The 14,973-nt window shown below is 37.6% G+C and overlaps 1 protein-coding gene across 3 annotated transcripts; it reads left to right on the plus strand.

Moving 5' to 3' along the window:
• The first annotated feature begins 1,018 nt into the window (after positions 1-1,018).
• On the plus strand, positions 1,019-14,700 carry LOC139474283 (uncharacterized). Of its 3 annotated transcripts, XM_071257230.1 has the most exons (7): positions 1,019-1,140; positions 2,963-3,088; positions 4,067-4,207; positions 12,144-12,205; positions 12,575-13,501; positions 13,720-13,895; positions 14,106-14,700. In XM_071257230.1, exons 4-6 carry the CDS (start codon positions 12,151-12,153, stop codon positions 13,854-13,856), a joined length of 1,119 nt encoding a protein of 372 aa, XP_071113331.1. In that variant the 5' UTR covers positions 1,019-1,140; positions 2,963-3,088; positions 4,067-4,207; positions 12,144-12,150; the 3' UTR covers positions 13,857-13,895; positions 14,106-14,700. The 3 variants fall into 3 exon arrangements, with proteins under 3 accessions (XP_071113331.1, XP_071113330.1, XP_071113332.1); XM_071257229.1 differs by lacking the exons at positions 2,963-3,088; positions 4,067-4,207; XM_071257231.1 differs by lacking the exons at positions 1,019-1,140; positions 2,963-3,088; positions 4,067-4,207 and adding an exon at positions 9,680-9,831.
• Positions 14,701-14,973: the final 273 nt, after the last annotated feature.

Here is a 14,973-nt window from a genome sequence, read left to right on the forward strand (position 1 = left end):
ACCTCGGTTAGGAAGTCAAAGGGATGTGTCATAAATGACGACGGTGAATACAGTTATGGACATAATATAGAAAATAGAACAGTTGAACAGTTGAAAATTATATTTGTAAAATAAAGTTAACACTCTGATGAAATCTAAAAGCCGAGTATGCATGATGTTACGAGAGGGGAATGTCAATCGAAAACAAATATTAGTAAATTCAAGTACAAAAACATATAACATTTATAAAAAAAACCCTCCAATGTGAAACTCTTTTTGCTTGAGGTTCAAATGAATGACAGTTGTGAGGGGATAATATCAATATCGTAGACAGCCACATCTCTTTGTTATATAAGATGTATCAATAGAGAAATAGCAAAAAATACGATCCGTATCTCAGATATGAATTGAGCCTGTATAATTCCATATCATTATAAAAATATAAGTGCATTTCTTGTGATGACCAATACCTAATATTTAAGGAAAAGACTTCACCCCAACGTTCTCAAATGGGTATTTGTTCATGACAATAATGGCTCAGCATGTTAATATATTTTTATTGGCACACTTCATCTTTATTAAAACATTAGATAATAACCCGAATCAACAGAACACAACATGATGATACCAACAAAACTCAACATGCTGTTGATCAAGCACAAACCAACTTAAAACCATTACATAAAGTTGTAAAATAAAGAATATATAATCCCTGAATCGTAATAATATCCAAAATAAATAAACTCTTCATCATTAAGTTCCAAGGTCCGGTGATCATCACATACTCAACAAGATAACATGGACAGTTTATTTGAGGTTAACCGCGGCTCGTTACACAGGAAATGAGTCAAATGACTTGACTAATGTCCACGTATGAAATGTAACATTTTTGGCGCGTTAAGTGTTCATCTGTGATTATTTTTCGTTAGTCTCAAATATGTATATAGTTACTTACACCGTGATGTTTACATGACGTGACGGTCATGTGCTAGCGAGGTCAAAGGGTAAGGAAATTATAGTTCCGGCTCACAATGGCGACGACACACTACATAGGTCTTATTGCATCGTGTTCAGAGTAAGAGTGGCCTAAGCCCTCCAAGAACATTACCGGAAATATTGTAAACCACAGGTCTTATTCGTAACCGTTGGATCAGTCTTCAGGTAAGGAATCTTGACCTCTTGCTAATTACCCGTATAGCAATATGGCAACATAGCCTTTGAGCACCCACGTTCCTGTATCATTCCACGACCTGACACGCTAGTATACATGTATTATTCGCATCATGGAAGTGTTCATACTGCATAACAACATTAATCGAGACAATGCTATTTTCAATATGAGCTGTTAGTTAAATGCCTCATTCAATATTAATAACCGTGAACATATATTTCATGTTGCAGTGACCTCAATACGAGTCTAACCTCTTTCCCTATTTCCACTATAACACATTGCCAGAGAAAAACAATAATATACAATATTTGCAAGGTTATATGCCAATCTAATTATGCCGTAAAGCATATTTACATTGGCATTTGTGATTGCTTTGTATGTGATATGAAGAGATGATGAAACACAGATATGGTGTTAAAATGGCTGCCTTATGTACCGATAGGTAGCCCCATGTTATGAGAAGTCGGGGGGCAGGAGCAAAATGCATGGTGTACAGAATGTGAGCAAGTGGGCAATAGCTGGTCATACATGCAGTTTCAATGGTTTGGGATTCCCGTAATGACTCATATGATAATGCAACAATATGATTATTTTGAAAAGTCTTTTTGTGACTGTTGTGTTTTTCATTGTGAAAGTATAGATGTATTTCGTCATCGACTGCGATAATACAAGAGTGTCTAAAACACCTAGCAGTTGGTACAAATGTGTCACCCATGTATGTGGTTGTGTGTTGTTTTTCACTTCGGCCAGGTAACGATGGTTACCTGCTGATGTTTAACTATCACTGCATTGTAGGCATGTATCTCCCAGACAGAAGAACAACTTTTCAGTCTTAAAATAAATTACGCCAGCAAGAGATTGTCAAACTTTAATTTGGAGATGTTTATTCATATAAATATTTCAGCTTACAAACACAAAAAGGGACAATGTAATATTGCAAGCATTACTTATCTAATCATATAATTGTATTTACGATTTAACAATGGAAAAGAAGGCCAACGGCTTTGTCAAATATTTTATTCATTTTGTGAAATTGTATGTTTGGAATATGTTTTCTCTGAATACACATCAACATTAATATAAGGCATAAAATATTAATATTAATATTAAAAACGAAATCACCGAGGGCATCCTTTGTTGCATCATGAATATTCATGACGATAATACAAATGTATCTTAAAAAGGAATAGTCTATAAATGTCTGAATGCAGAAGTAGTCCCTTTATGCTTTTAGGTGTAAAATCATTATTTTCATATGAGTTGTTCAAATGTCTGCTGATGATGTTTCTGCAGACACTGATACTGCATTACAGTTACTAAAAAGATATTTGGTTTGGACTTTTTGTGTGAATTAACTGGTTAGAAAGTAAATATGAGAAAGACCCAGGAAAGACTATGGTGTTTCGTAACAGCGGCCCACTGCGACACAATGGGAATTGGTCTCTTCACGGCCAGAAGCTTGAGGTGGTGTCATTTTAAGGGGCATTCACATGGTACAACTAGTTGTACCGTGTGAATGCCCCTTAAGAGATATTTAGGTATAGTATTTACACCCAGACCAGTTTGCACTAAAGCACAGTCATGCCTTGCACCACAAGTAAATAAAGCCCTAATAGGCCAGTAGGAAAATCCCCTAATTTAATTACACCTAGACATTTTCTATAACAGTCAAATATGTATGCCAAAGGTATTCTCAAATTCATATGTCATTACCATAAAAACCCAACCAAAATCAACCTCTGGCAAAGTTGTTAAATTTGAGTTTGATTTCCAATCAAATTTGCTTAATGACTTTCTTTGCATGTAAAGTAGTTGTCCATAAAGTAGTATCTGTAGGAACCAAAACAAGATGGCACCCACTGGTCTCTCCAGCTCATAGAGGTTTTGTGTCAACGCATCGCTCCAAGAACATGTCATCAACAACACACAGGAGCTCTGGTAAGTATTTTATATGCAGAGTCCTTAGCATAGAGTATTTTTACTATTGCAATTGAAGTATTTGCTTTATTTTTCGAGTTTGTTCCATCACAGTTTTGACAGATCTTCTTGATAGCATTGTATGGTATTTGCATCTGTTGAAGAGAAATTAATTTAAACTGTGTTTGTAACACAACTTAGATATGTTTTTTCCATCTATTATTTACCCTACACATAACTTAGAATATAAATAAATATGTTTGGGGGGCTGTTAACCCATAAATCGGACACTTGTATGCTAGCAGACAGCTTTTCCTTGTATGCTAATACCTTAACGACTGGTTACATTTATGATGACTTCAGGTGACCCTACACTGAAATGCTTTGTGGGGGGAATAATGTACATTTTTGTTACTTTTAAATAAACATATGTTTGTTCAAATACACAGATATCATAGTAAATAGATTTGTAACACTTCATATTCATTTTATAAAATGGGTAAACACAGGAACATTAGTATAAACAAAACCCAAAAATTCTATTTCTTATCTCTGTACAATGCATTTATCATTGCATAAACAAATTTCAATGCCTTGAATGAAACTGTGTAGTAAGGTAGGTAACCATTATATACCAATATTCATGTAAACATAAATTTAATGTGTTGGGGTAAGGGAAAGGCATTGCACAATGGACAGTTGTCCCTTAGCCTTGGGGTTGGGGGGATCAGTATATTGAACGTTTGTTTGTTCTCTCGACCGGGCAGGTAGCCTGGCACACGGAAGCTGTACCCAATTTCTCTTTAGAACTTTTTAGACAAAAATGAAATGTTTCACTAATTTTCTTTCATGTGATTTTGGGTGGTGCACATACATTATGAACACATTTTCAAGATGCAATCCTGGTACCATGCAACATTTTAACACATGATATTATTTTTTAAACTTTTGTAAAAAATCACTCTTCAGAAACTATTATTTGTACTGTTTTAATTCCAGATGCTGCTGACCACTGCTGTGTTCTGTGTGGTGTTGATGGAACTGATGTGAAACTGTCTTCAAAAGGACTTTCATCTTTGATTGCAGTATCGATGAAACGTGAAGATGACGTTCACACTCGAATTACAGTGAATAATGACTGTATGTATTTTGTACATGAGAGTTGTCGAAAGACATACACAGCAAACAAGAACATTTACAAAGCCATCAAAACTCAGTCCACTGCCACATGTCAAACAGCCACAAGGGTTATGAGAAAACTGAACTCTAATTTCAACTTTGAAACTCATTGTTTAATAGGAATCAGTAGACATCAAGGCTAGGATTGCAATGGCAGGTGATATTCTTGCAGTTGAGGCTAAATATCATAGACCATGCATGCAGAAGTTCTTGTCAGCGCCTGGTGAAAGTGACACCAATACCAACACTGAGGACACAGCCAACAGTACTGCTTTCTCAGCATTATGACAGCCAACAGTACTGCTTTCTCAGCATTATGACAGCCAACAGTACTGCTTTCTCAGCATTATGACAGCCAACAGTACTGCTTTCTCAGCATTATGACAGCCAACAGTACTGCTTTCTGAGCATTATGACAACCAACAGTACTGCTTTCTGAGCATTATGACAACCAACAGTACTGCTTTCTCAGCATTATGACAACCAACAGTACTGCTTTCTGAGCATTATGACAGCCAACAGTACTGCTTTCTCAGCATTATGACAGCCAACAGTACTGCTTTCTCAGCATTATGACAGCCAACAGTACTGCTTTTTCAGCATTATGAGAGCCAACAGTACTGCTTTCTGAGCATTATGACAACCAACAGTACTGCTTTCTGAGCATTATGACAACCAACAGTACTGCTTTCTGAGCATTATGACAACCAACAGTACTGCTTTCTGAGCATTATGACAGCCAACAGTACTGCTTTCTCAGCATTATGACAGCCAACAATACTGCTTTCTCAGCATTATGACAACCAACAGTACTGCTTTCTGAGCATTATGACAGCCAACAATACTGCTTTCTGAGCATTATGACAGCCAACAATACTGCTTTCTGAGCATTATGAGAGCCAACAATACTGCTTTCTCAGCATTATGACAACCAACAGTACTGCTTTCTCAGCATTATGACAACCAACAGTACTGCTTTCTCAGCATTATGACAACCAACAGTACTGCTTTCTGAGCATTATGACAGCCAACAATACTGCTTTCTCAGCATTATGACAGCCAACAATACTGCTTTCTGAGCATTATGACAGCCAACAGTACTGCTTTCTGAAAATTATGACAGCCAACAGTACTGCTTTCTGAGCATTATGACAACCAACAGTACTGCTTTCTGAGCATTATGACAACCAACAGTACTGCTTTCTCAGCATTATGACAACCAACAGTACTGCTTTCTGAGCATTATGACAGCCAACAATACTGCTTTCTCAGCATTATGACAGCCAACAATACTGTTTTCTGAGCATTATGAGAGCCAACAGTACTGCTTTCTGAGCATTATGAGAGCCAACAGTACTGCTTTCTGAGCATTATGACAACCAACAGTACTGCTTTCTGAGCATTATGACAACCAACAGTACTGCTTTCTCAGCATTATGACAGCCAACAGTACTGCTTTCTGAGCATTATGACAACCAACAGTACTGCTTTCTCAGCATTATGACAGCCAACAGTACTGCTTTCTGAGCATTATGACAACCAACAACTCATGGTCAGATCAGCATCGTGAAATAAATGTAGAACGAATCAGTCAAGACTTCAAGGATATGCAGATTATCCTAGGCTATCTCAGGACCCATAACCCATTTCAAGCTGGAGAAAATTCACAACTGAGAAACATTGTCACAGGCCTGATCGCTGATGATCAAGTCAACGTTGACAATCTGGTCAGAATTGGTAACACCATTCAAGACAGCATCAACGAGAGGAAGTTTGGAGATGTCATCTTAAAGAAAAGCAACCAAGCTGTTACATTTGCTGTGATGAAAAAGGCAGTGAATTTAAAAGACGGTGAAAAAATTCATATGTCTTCTGCTGAGATGTACAAACGTTGTCGATTGCCTATGTTTCAGGACCTCCACCTTCATCTGTGTTCAGCTCTGAACTTGCAGCTGTTTCACCAGCTCTCTTCCATGAAGATGGCACTATGCGAAAATCCCCAAAGTCTCAACTTTCCCGACACATCATAGAGTTGAATCCGAACATTGTCGTCACTAGTGACATCGTCCCTGGAATTACAGTTGTTGACGGATGTGCTGTGCTTCAACAAATGAAATGGTCAAAAATAGGCCCCATTCACGATGTGTGTCATGCTTATACCAACACATTAGCACACAAAACAACAGATGGATTTCCTCTTCTGTAGTGTTTGACATTTATGAAGTTCAGACAACAAAGGAACAAGAGCAGAAGCGTCGCAGACTAATGAAGGACACAGATGCTGATGTGGTAGTAAACCCCCAAACCACTGTACCCTCTGACCAAAGCAGTTTTCTTGCCAACAAGAAGAACAAACAGAATACTATCAATCTATTATCTGAATATCTTAGGGATTCTGATATCTCTGTACAACATGCAGGAAGTGAAGGGGATGCTGACGTTGTCATTGTTAGAGAGGCAGTCAAGTTATCTGCCACACACAACACAGTACATGTTGTTTCAGATGATACAGATGTATTGTCTCGCTTGCTTGCCGTAAAAGGGGACTATGCTTGTTGTAAAAGGCGAATAACTGGATCGGGTGGTCAGACTCGCTGACTTGGTTGATGCTCATGATATTAATCACTGGATTGTCTGGTCCAGACTCGATTACTTACAGACCGCCGTCAAATAGCTGGAATATTGCTGAGTGCGGCGTTAAACAACAAACCAACCAACTATCTTGTCTTGCTGATGCACCATGTCGATCCCAAATCTGATGTATATATGAAGACAAAAACACAAACAATATCAATGCAAGAAGCACAGCGTTCAATTAGTTATCATCAGTGCCAACTATTGCCCTTTTTGTATGCTGTTTCTGGATGTGACACTACATCTTCTGTATTTGGCTTTGATAAAGTGAAGCATATGAAGTACCTTTCTTCATCACCTGAACTTCAAACAGCAGTCAAAGTGTTTGGTGAGGATGCTGTGCCATTGGATGATGTGAAGAAAGCAGGAGAGAGGTATGTTTCTGGACTATACACTGGTGCAAAGTATGGAAGATATTTAGATGACCTGCGATACCATATCTACAAGATATATACCTGTTGGACGCATGCCGCCAACATCAAGAGCTTGCTACTTCCATTCCCTGCGAGTTCATCTGCAGGTCCATACATGGCGTCATCTTGGAACGTTACATGACAAGGAAAGCTTTGAGTTCAGAAACACTCATGGTCATTTACTCCCAGTGATCACTGATAAAGACCCTGCTCCACCAGACCTACTGAAGGAGATCAGATGTTCATGCAAGAGCTCCACAAGACCTACTCCCAGTGATCACTGATAAAGACCCTGCTCCAACAGACCTACTGAAGGAGATCAGATGTTCATGCAAGAGCTCCACAAGACCTACTCCCAGTGATCACTGATAAAGACCCTGCTCCAACAGACCTACTGAAGGAGATCAGATGTTCATGCAAGAGCTCCACAAGACCTACTCCCAGTGATCACTGATAAAGACCCTGCTCCACCAGACCTACTGAAGGAGATCAGATGTTCATGCAAGAGCTCCACCGGACTATGTACTTCTTGCAGCTGCTTCAAGATGAGAATTCCATGTAGCATCCATTGCAAATGTGAAAGTGCGTGAATTCTTGTTGATGACAGTCTATAATTGATTAACAGTTCCATCTGCTACAACAGGAAGTGTGAACAGCATATATACATGAACACATTGTGAAACTGTTGGAAGAGATATCAAGTTGTTACCAACTACTCTATGGTGGACACAAGTTCATTCTGATCGTCAAAAACTGATTATAAAAAACCTTGACATTTTTATGATTTTGGGAGCATGTCTACCTGACAATGGATATGTCACCTTGACTTAATTTGGAATGGACCTTTTGCTGCTTCTAAATATTTACATAAATAATTAAGTTGCAGCAAAGATTCAAGTAGGAATGAAGAATACCAACATATTTGACAGTTGATGCAAGTATGTTTAAAGGGAGACAACTCAAGTATGACCTTGCCACACATCACCTCGTTAATTGTTAATTTTCTTAATAATTAATCCCAATTCAATTTTCTATCATCATAATCTGTATTTGTTCACCAAATATGGCAAATAATCACCAATATGTCTTTAAAGACATCCTGATTAAAGCCTGCATGCAGAAATCATTTTCCCCTTTTTCTACCATATTTTTCCCAATAAATAAAATGGTTAAAAATATATATTTGCCAGAGGTTGATTTTGGTTGGGTTTGGTATGGTGTGACAGAATATGTATATGATTCATTTTAACATAAAATTTGTCTGTTATCAAAAATGTCTAGGTGTTTCAATATTTCTACTTGCCTATAATGGCAACATACAGGTATCAAAAGAGAGTCGGTAATATTAATTGTACTGATCTTTTCAGGATTTTTTTGTGCAATGGTTACACCAATATTGTGCTACGGGTCAGAAATCTGGGGAACAACATGTTGTAAAACTACTAAAAATGTTCGGATAAGAATGTGCAAATATTTAGTGAAAGTTAAACTACATGCAGTAGTATGGTACTGGGTGAATGTGGACACATGGGCATGCACACATATTAAACATATTCTATTTCAATTTGGGTTTGGTTTTGTATGGATTAACCAGAATGTTGGGAATTTTAACATTTTTATCAGATTATTTAAAATAATATTGTTTCACAAAATTTAGATGTAGCAATTTTAGACTTTATGACAGAAACAGGAAGATACAGTAATATACCGTATATATATATATATATATATATATGTGTGTGTGTGTGTGTGTGTGTGTGTGTGTGTGTGTGTGTGTGTGTGTGTGTGTGTATGGACGTATAGCAGCGGTAAGAAATGAAAACTTTTTATGTCTATATTTTGGCCCATTGACCTCTATATTGAATAAATTGTCTTGTTTCTATGTATTTTCATAGCATCTTTCAATGTATGTCACCCAATGAAGGCCAACGTTACTAATCAAGCAACTTTTATCTATAGAACACCATAACATATATTTAAAGGTATCATGACAGCATTTCAAAAGTGTCAGCATATTGTGTAGACAATTTTAAACGAAAATTAAAATATTGTTTGACTTTCGATCTCGATACACTGATTGAGTGGTAAGGCTGAGTGCGCCGTTAAACAACAAACAAACAAACAAACAAAACATTAACAATCTAAACCCTCTTAAGTGTATAAAATATGTGCACATTATCTAGTTTTGATACCACGATCACCATTTGTTCAATCATTACACTAAAAAAACTGGTTCTACCTTTTAAACTACTTTTACATTAGGCACTCCCGAATATCATAGTGCATGATTATTTACACTAAAACAGTTCAATTTCATCATCTTTGATTGCGTCATGTAATCGAAATTTGACTCCAGTCAGCAACAATCGAGTAGATATTCGAGGGGGTGTGATGCTGATGAAAGTTGTCCGAGTAATGAATTCCCGGGGAAATTACATCATGCGAAATTGTCTTTGATGACATTTTCGCCTTTGTAAGAGTTAATTATGTGTACTACATCTCATATGAACAAATGTGCCACAGGCAAACACGCTAAAAGTAAGTAAATTTCTTATTCAGGGCCTGTCGTACATGTGCACACTTTGACCTGTATCAGATGGCAATGTCTGTATATATATGTATTAGGGAGAGGGGCACCTGAGTTAGATATATTTGCCCAGTCCAATTGACCATAAATGTCTATAAAATATGTTTAAAACAAACCAGTTGTATTAACAATTGTGTGATTCATATGGTTCATGAAAGCTGGGAGTTTGCACCCTGACAACCCCCTATATGGTGACCTGTGCAAGGCTGCTTAATATGTCAATGTGTTTCCTGATAGGATAATATATCTATATGATGATGTTAGCAACCAAACATGCCCTTTGCCTGTTTACAGTAGGAACATGTAAGATATATTGTGGTATTATTAAGATGAAATATCTACGTAACAAGTCACTAACACACACAATCTGTCAATGACCTAAATATGTAATCTATACTCTGATATTGTTCTGTAGATTATTTCTCCGAAAGGCACGTAGTATTAATAAGAAAATGTATTGATTGTTACGTTCCAACACCATGGCGAAGTAAATATGAATACAAAATTGAAACATAACTATTCCAAGCAAACTCTAGAGAAGTTGCTCAGTATGTATCGCATTTTACTGACCTTTAGAGTAACACGTGGCAATGCGAACCCCCCTCCCCATACACACACACGTGTACTTTATATGCCGCTTCTGTACACCGTAGAACTAAGTAAGTCAGTATCTATGTGACACTAAAGCGGGCCCTAGTTTTCGCCTATTCGAATTAGACAAAGCGTTTCTGCGCAACCATTAAAGTAGGTCAGGATAGAAATGTAATGCATACATTGTACGTCACAGACTGCTGCAAGTATGACTAACGCCTCCCGTGTGAGCTTACTTCGCTTCATATATTCGAAAAGGAACATTGTAACCCTCTGACGACCCCGCATATTTACCACGCGCAACTTAACTATTTCGGGGTATTATAAAATGCACCATTGTCTTAAAACTATTGAATATCAATGGTTTCAGAGCATGACGCAATGAAGTTAACCGTTAATAAAATACAGAAGTTTTATCTATCCCTATGGACACCAAGTGTTGATACATTTACGTTTGTATCGGCAATCGTTGATATAACGTGGCACTTGACTCACCACTCAACGATATAAATCTGTGTATGCTTCATACACCTAAAAGCAATCCATGGCGACATGTGGTGGTCATCGAATATTCAGTATCAACGCTTTTGCTAAAACACTAAAGTAAAGTTTTAGGAGATATGTATTCGACATTTCCAATGAGGGATCAAATGCCATGTGTTAGGACTTCCTTTTACTTCTGGGGTGAATTTAGAATAGAAATGGAATCATAAAAGAGGACATGACCATGAATCTTCATCACAAATAGCTTCTTCTGTCACTAGAAACCTGTATCAACAACTCACCCAGCAACTCGCTCTAAAACAATCCGTGGTGATGAGTAGCCAAGAGGTTAAAGCGTTCACGTGTCACATCCATCCGGGTTGGATTCCCACATGGGTACTATTTCTGGGTGACTATTCCGCTGCCCCCGCCGTCATGGTCCGGAACATTGCAAAAGCAGCATGAAACAATATTCACCTCACTCACTCTGAAGCAAGCAAAATGGCGCCACAAGCACACTGATATAAGCAGAATTGCGCATAAAAGGTTTCTTAATTAAATAGTATAGCATGGCATGTATCTTCTGCGGGAAACGATCACTAAACATACCAATAAACCTGGGGTTTAAATAATGACCGAAGAGGTCTTTCACATTAACTAGGTACCATTGTTCGTAGAATAATCCATCTAACATTAATAATATGTGAGCTGTATTCCTTCAACTGTATGATATTTTTGACAGTAATATCACAGCTCCGCATGAACATATCGGTTTTATTGTGGTGTCCAATATTATGAAACAAAATGAAATGTACTGTTTCAATAAATATAATTCGTTTTTTTCCTAATTCTAGAAATACCGCCTTTGATTCGAAAGGTATCTTATGTATGTCGCTGAAAACTGACTGATAAGAAAGCACCAAGGAAATTACATTTTGAAAAACCAATACTTTAATAACCATAACAGTATGAACACAAGGTAGCTCCAGGTCAACAGTACACTTAATGACAACCTATGTGATTATTCAATATATAATTAAGCATATATTAATTATGTAGTTTTAGATTTCTAAAATATTTCATATAACTTTATTAAAAAACGCAACCTATGATGCAAATAGGCTTGTCATCAATATTATCAGTGAAACATAAGCAAACATAATCCATATATAATCCCTATATGTTTCAGGTGTACCATGGCTCTACCAGAGATTTCAGACGCGGCCGAACACAATCAGGAAGCAGTTTCCGGTGAGTTACATTATTACAATATCAAAATTCATCTTTTAAGGTGCCGTCGGAGTTCTTATGGGTAGAATATCATCATTCTGCTTGTATAATTCGACATGTAAATTACCACTGTATCAACTCATACAAGTGTGCGGTTCTCATTTGTAAAGATATACATATGTGATATGTGATATGCGATAATGCTATTTTCTGCCTTTGGAGTTTCTGTATAAGTTAGTATTAAGAACATTTCAGCTTTATATATCGACGAGTTTAAATATTGATATTAGCAAAAAGTACTTAATACATTGTTAACGTCTTTTAACGTAACTTGACATAACTTCTATTATCTATCCCTTGGTGAGTTAATATGTTGTTTTCTCTTGACAGCTGATGAAGCTGCTGGAGGTGTACGAGACGCTCGTCACCCTGTACCGACGATGGATGGATTTGCTGGTGAATTGCCTGGTGATAGTAATGCTGATACACTGTCGCAACAGGCTGTTATAACTTCAATTGCTCAAACAGTAACATCGGTCACTGGTTCAGAGGCTTTGGGCGTCGTGGGCAAAAACACAGCCAGTCAACCACTGGGATGCCTTAGCAATTCTACACCGGAAGCTCTGCCAAAAGATGCTGTCAAGGACAAGGTGAACGAACATGTTAATGAAGTGGCATCATATAAAGAATGTTCCACAAATTCGACAGAAAACCCAGAGGATGCTCTTAATGCTCCGTCACTTTCAACTGACAGTCTGAAATCTAGTTTGCCTCCGCTCTCAGTACAGCGGGACACTGAAGTGGTAAGGGAAAGTAAAGAAGTTGTCATGGGTGACTCTGTTCAAACGCCGCCAGCACGCTATGAGAAAACTAAGTGTGACTTGAGCCACTTAGCTGAAAGTGCACACACTCCACAGCATCAACATATGACATCTGGTTATGTTAGCGAAGAAACACAAACACAACCAGGATCGCAAACGAACAGCAGGTGGCGTCGAAATTCTTGTCATTCTAAGAAGAGCAGGCACAACATCAGCTCATGTGGTTCCAAGGAGAGCAGGTCGAACATCATCTCTTGTCTTTCAAAGAAGAAATCAAAAGACAATTGTGCACCTAATTCCATTTCTGCTAATTCCGGGTTCCTACAACTGTCAGAAGAAGGGGTTGAAGAGCTCAAGCGAATGTCAGGCACACAACATGAACCTTTGCATAAGGAATATCTCAATTTCGTGTTTAGAGTTCAGTCTTTCAAAGACTTAAGCTCTATTTACGGTGTAAAGAAAGATGTCTTAGCCCTTGCTGGATTCTTTTATTCAGGTATTAAAACGCCAATACCGCAATTGTATTTCCATTTGACTGTCTTTAACAATGCATTTTATATCATATTAATGATTTAGCGTTGACGATTCCACCAACACATGCATAACCAACTACTAAATATTATTAAGAAAGTTGGTGTCACATAAGCATAACTACAAGGACAGTACGGCGGTATATTATCAATGATCCATCTCTCATTTCTTTCTGGATTGCAGGCTCTGGAACAGTCACATGCTATCACTGTGGGTGTTCTCCAAGGGTCTGGGAAGAAAGGTCAGAGCCCAAACATATGCATTTCCAATTGACACCAAACTGTAGATTCATCCGTCCCTTAAGGAAGTGGATCTCGTGAAATGGTTTGGAAGGACATGATGCAATTTATTTGAGACAGGTAACAAGTATACAAGTTAAATTATTAATTAAAAGGGTGCATTTTGGGGTTCCATGCCAATGTGCCAATTTAGCCGCACCACCACAGTCAGCAAATAATACCTATGTAAAATATCGCTTTTTGAATAATGCTGGCAACATAGGGTTGTACCAGTGTAAATAATAATGTATAATGTACATTGAAGATATAGTGATGTTATTCTGTTTGAAGGATACAATCCTACAAAGTGCAAGTGACTGCATGATGTGACATGGTCTGTAGACATGCCCAGCCCTGCACAGTGGCTAGTTGTGGATGATGGATAGCCCACCACTAGGATCAACTATGATTTGCAAGGCTGGAACATAGTGTATGTTATTATGCCTGAAAGTGAGATTTACCAACCAGAGAGCAAAACTACAAGCCACATGTGAGCCCGTATTCCGTCAGAAGAAATCCAAGATGATTGTTACTGACCTAATATGAGGTCGTATATCGTCAAGAACAGCCATTTTGAATTTTTCTAACATCCACATATTGTACATTAAAAGCTTGGTACAGTTGCTTACTTTATCAATATGAATTATAGTTAAAGGGTTCAGCAAGGTTTCGCCTCTAAGGTTTGAAGAGTGGTCTCCCTTTAATCTCTAGTGCAAAGTTTTCACCAGATGGTGTAAACCTTTCCGCATAATAAATACACGACACCATAATTAATATTGTATTGTTCACCTTCGTATGTACAGGGTATCAGCTAATGATGGATATGATTTGTAATGGAAAAGTAAGCCCTAAATCTTTCTATATCTCTCTGTAACCCATCAAAATAAAGAAGACTATTATTTGCCTTGCAGGCTATGTTATGATATGTTATTAATACTCTGGCGTCGCCCGTGTACACGAAAGAAGATACAATACTGAGGAATCGGACTGCACCGTTGTTTCACCAAACCATTTTATATTGTAATTGCATGAACACTAGGCGATGTGACATATGAGCTTGATGATGATTGATGGTTTACTGACATCCGAAAAGACATTTATTTTTCTATATTTAGCCACGACATTTTAGTACAGTTAATGAAGCATCTACTAAATTCTG

This window comes from Haliotis cracherodii, unplaced genomic scaffold, assembly GCF_022045235.1.
Source record: "Haliotis cracherodii isolate W230 unplaced genomic scaffold, xgHalCrac1.p SCAF_3, whole genome shotgun sequence".
In the NCBI taxonomy this organism is placed as follows: domain Eukaryota; kingdom Metazoa; phylum Mollusca; class Gastropoda; order Lepetellida; family Haliotidae; genus Haliotis; species Haliotis cracherodii.

Excerpts from the sequence above, each read along its gene's own strand:
- LOC139474283 (XM_071257230.1), top strand. The coding sequence starts at position 12,151 with ATGGCTCTACCAGAGATTTCAGACGCGGCCGAACACAATCAGGAAGCA. Across the intron at positions 12,206-12,574 it reads CAATCAGGAAGCAGTTTCCG|CTGATGAAGCTGCTGGAGGT; the intron begins GTGAGTTACATT and ends TTCTCTTGACAG. Across the intron at positions 13,502-13,719 it reads TGCTGGATTCTTTTATTCAG|GCTCTGGAACAGTCACATGC; the intron begins GTATTAAAACGC and ends TCTGGATTGCAG.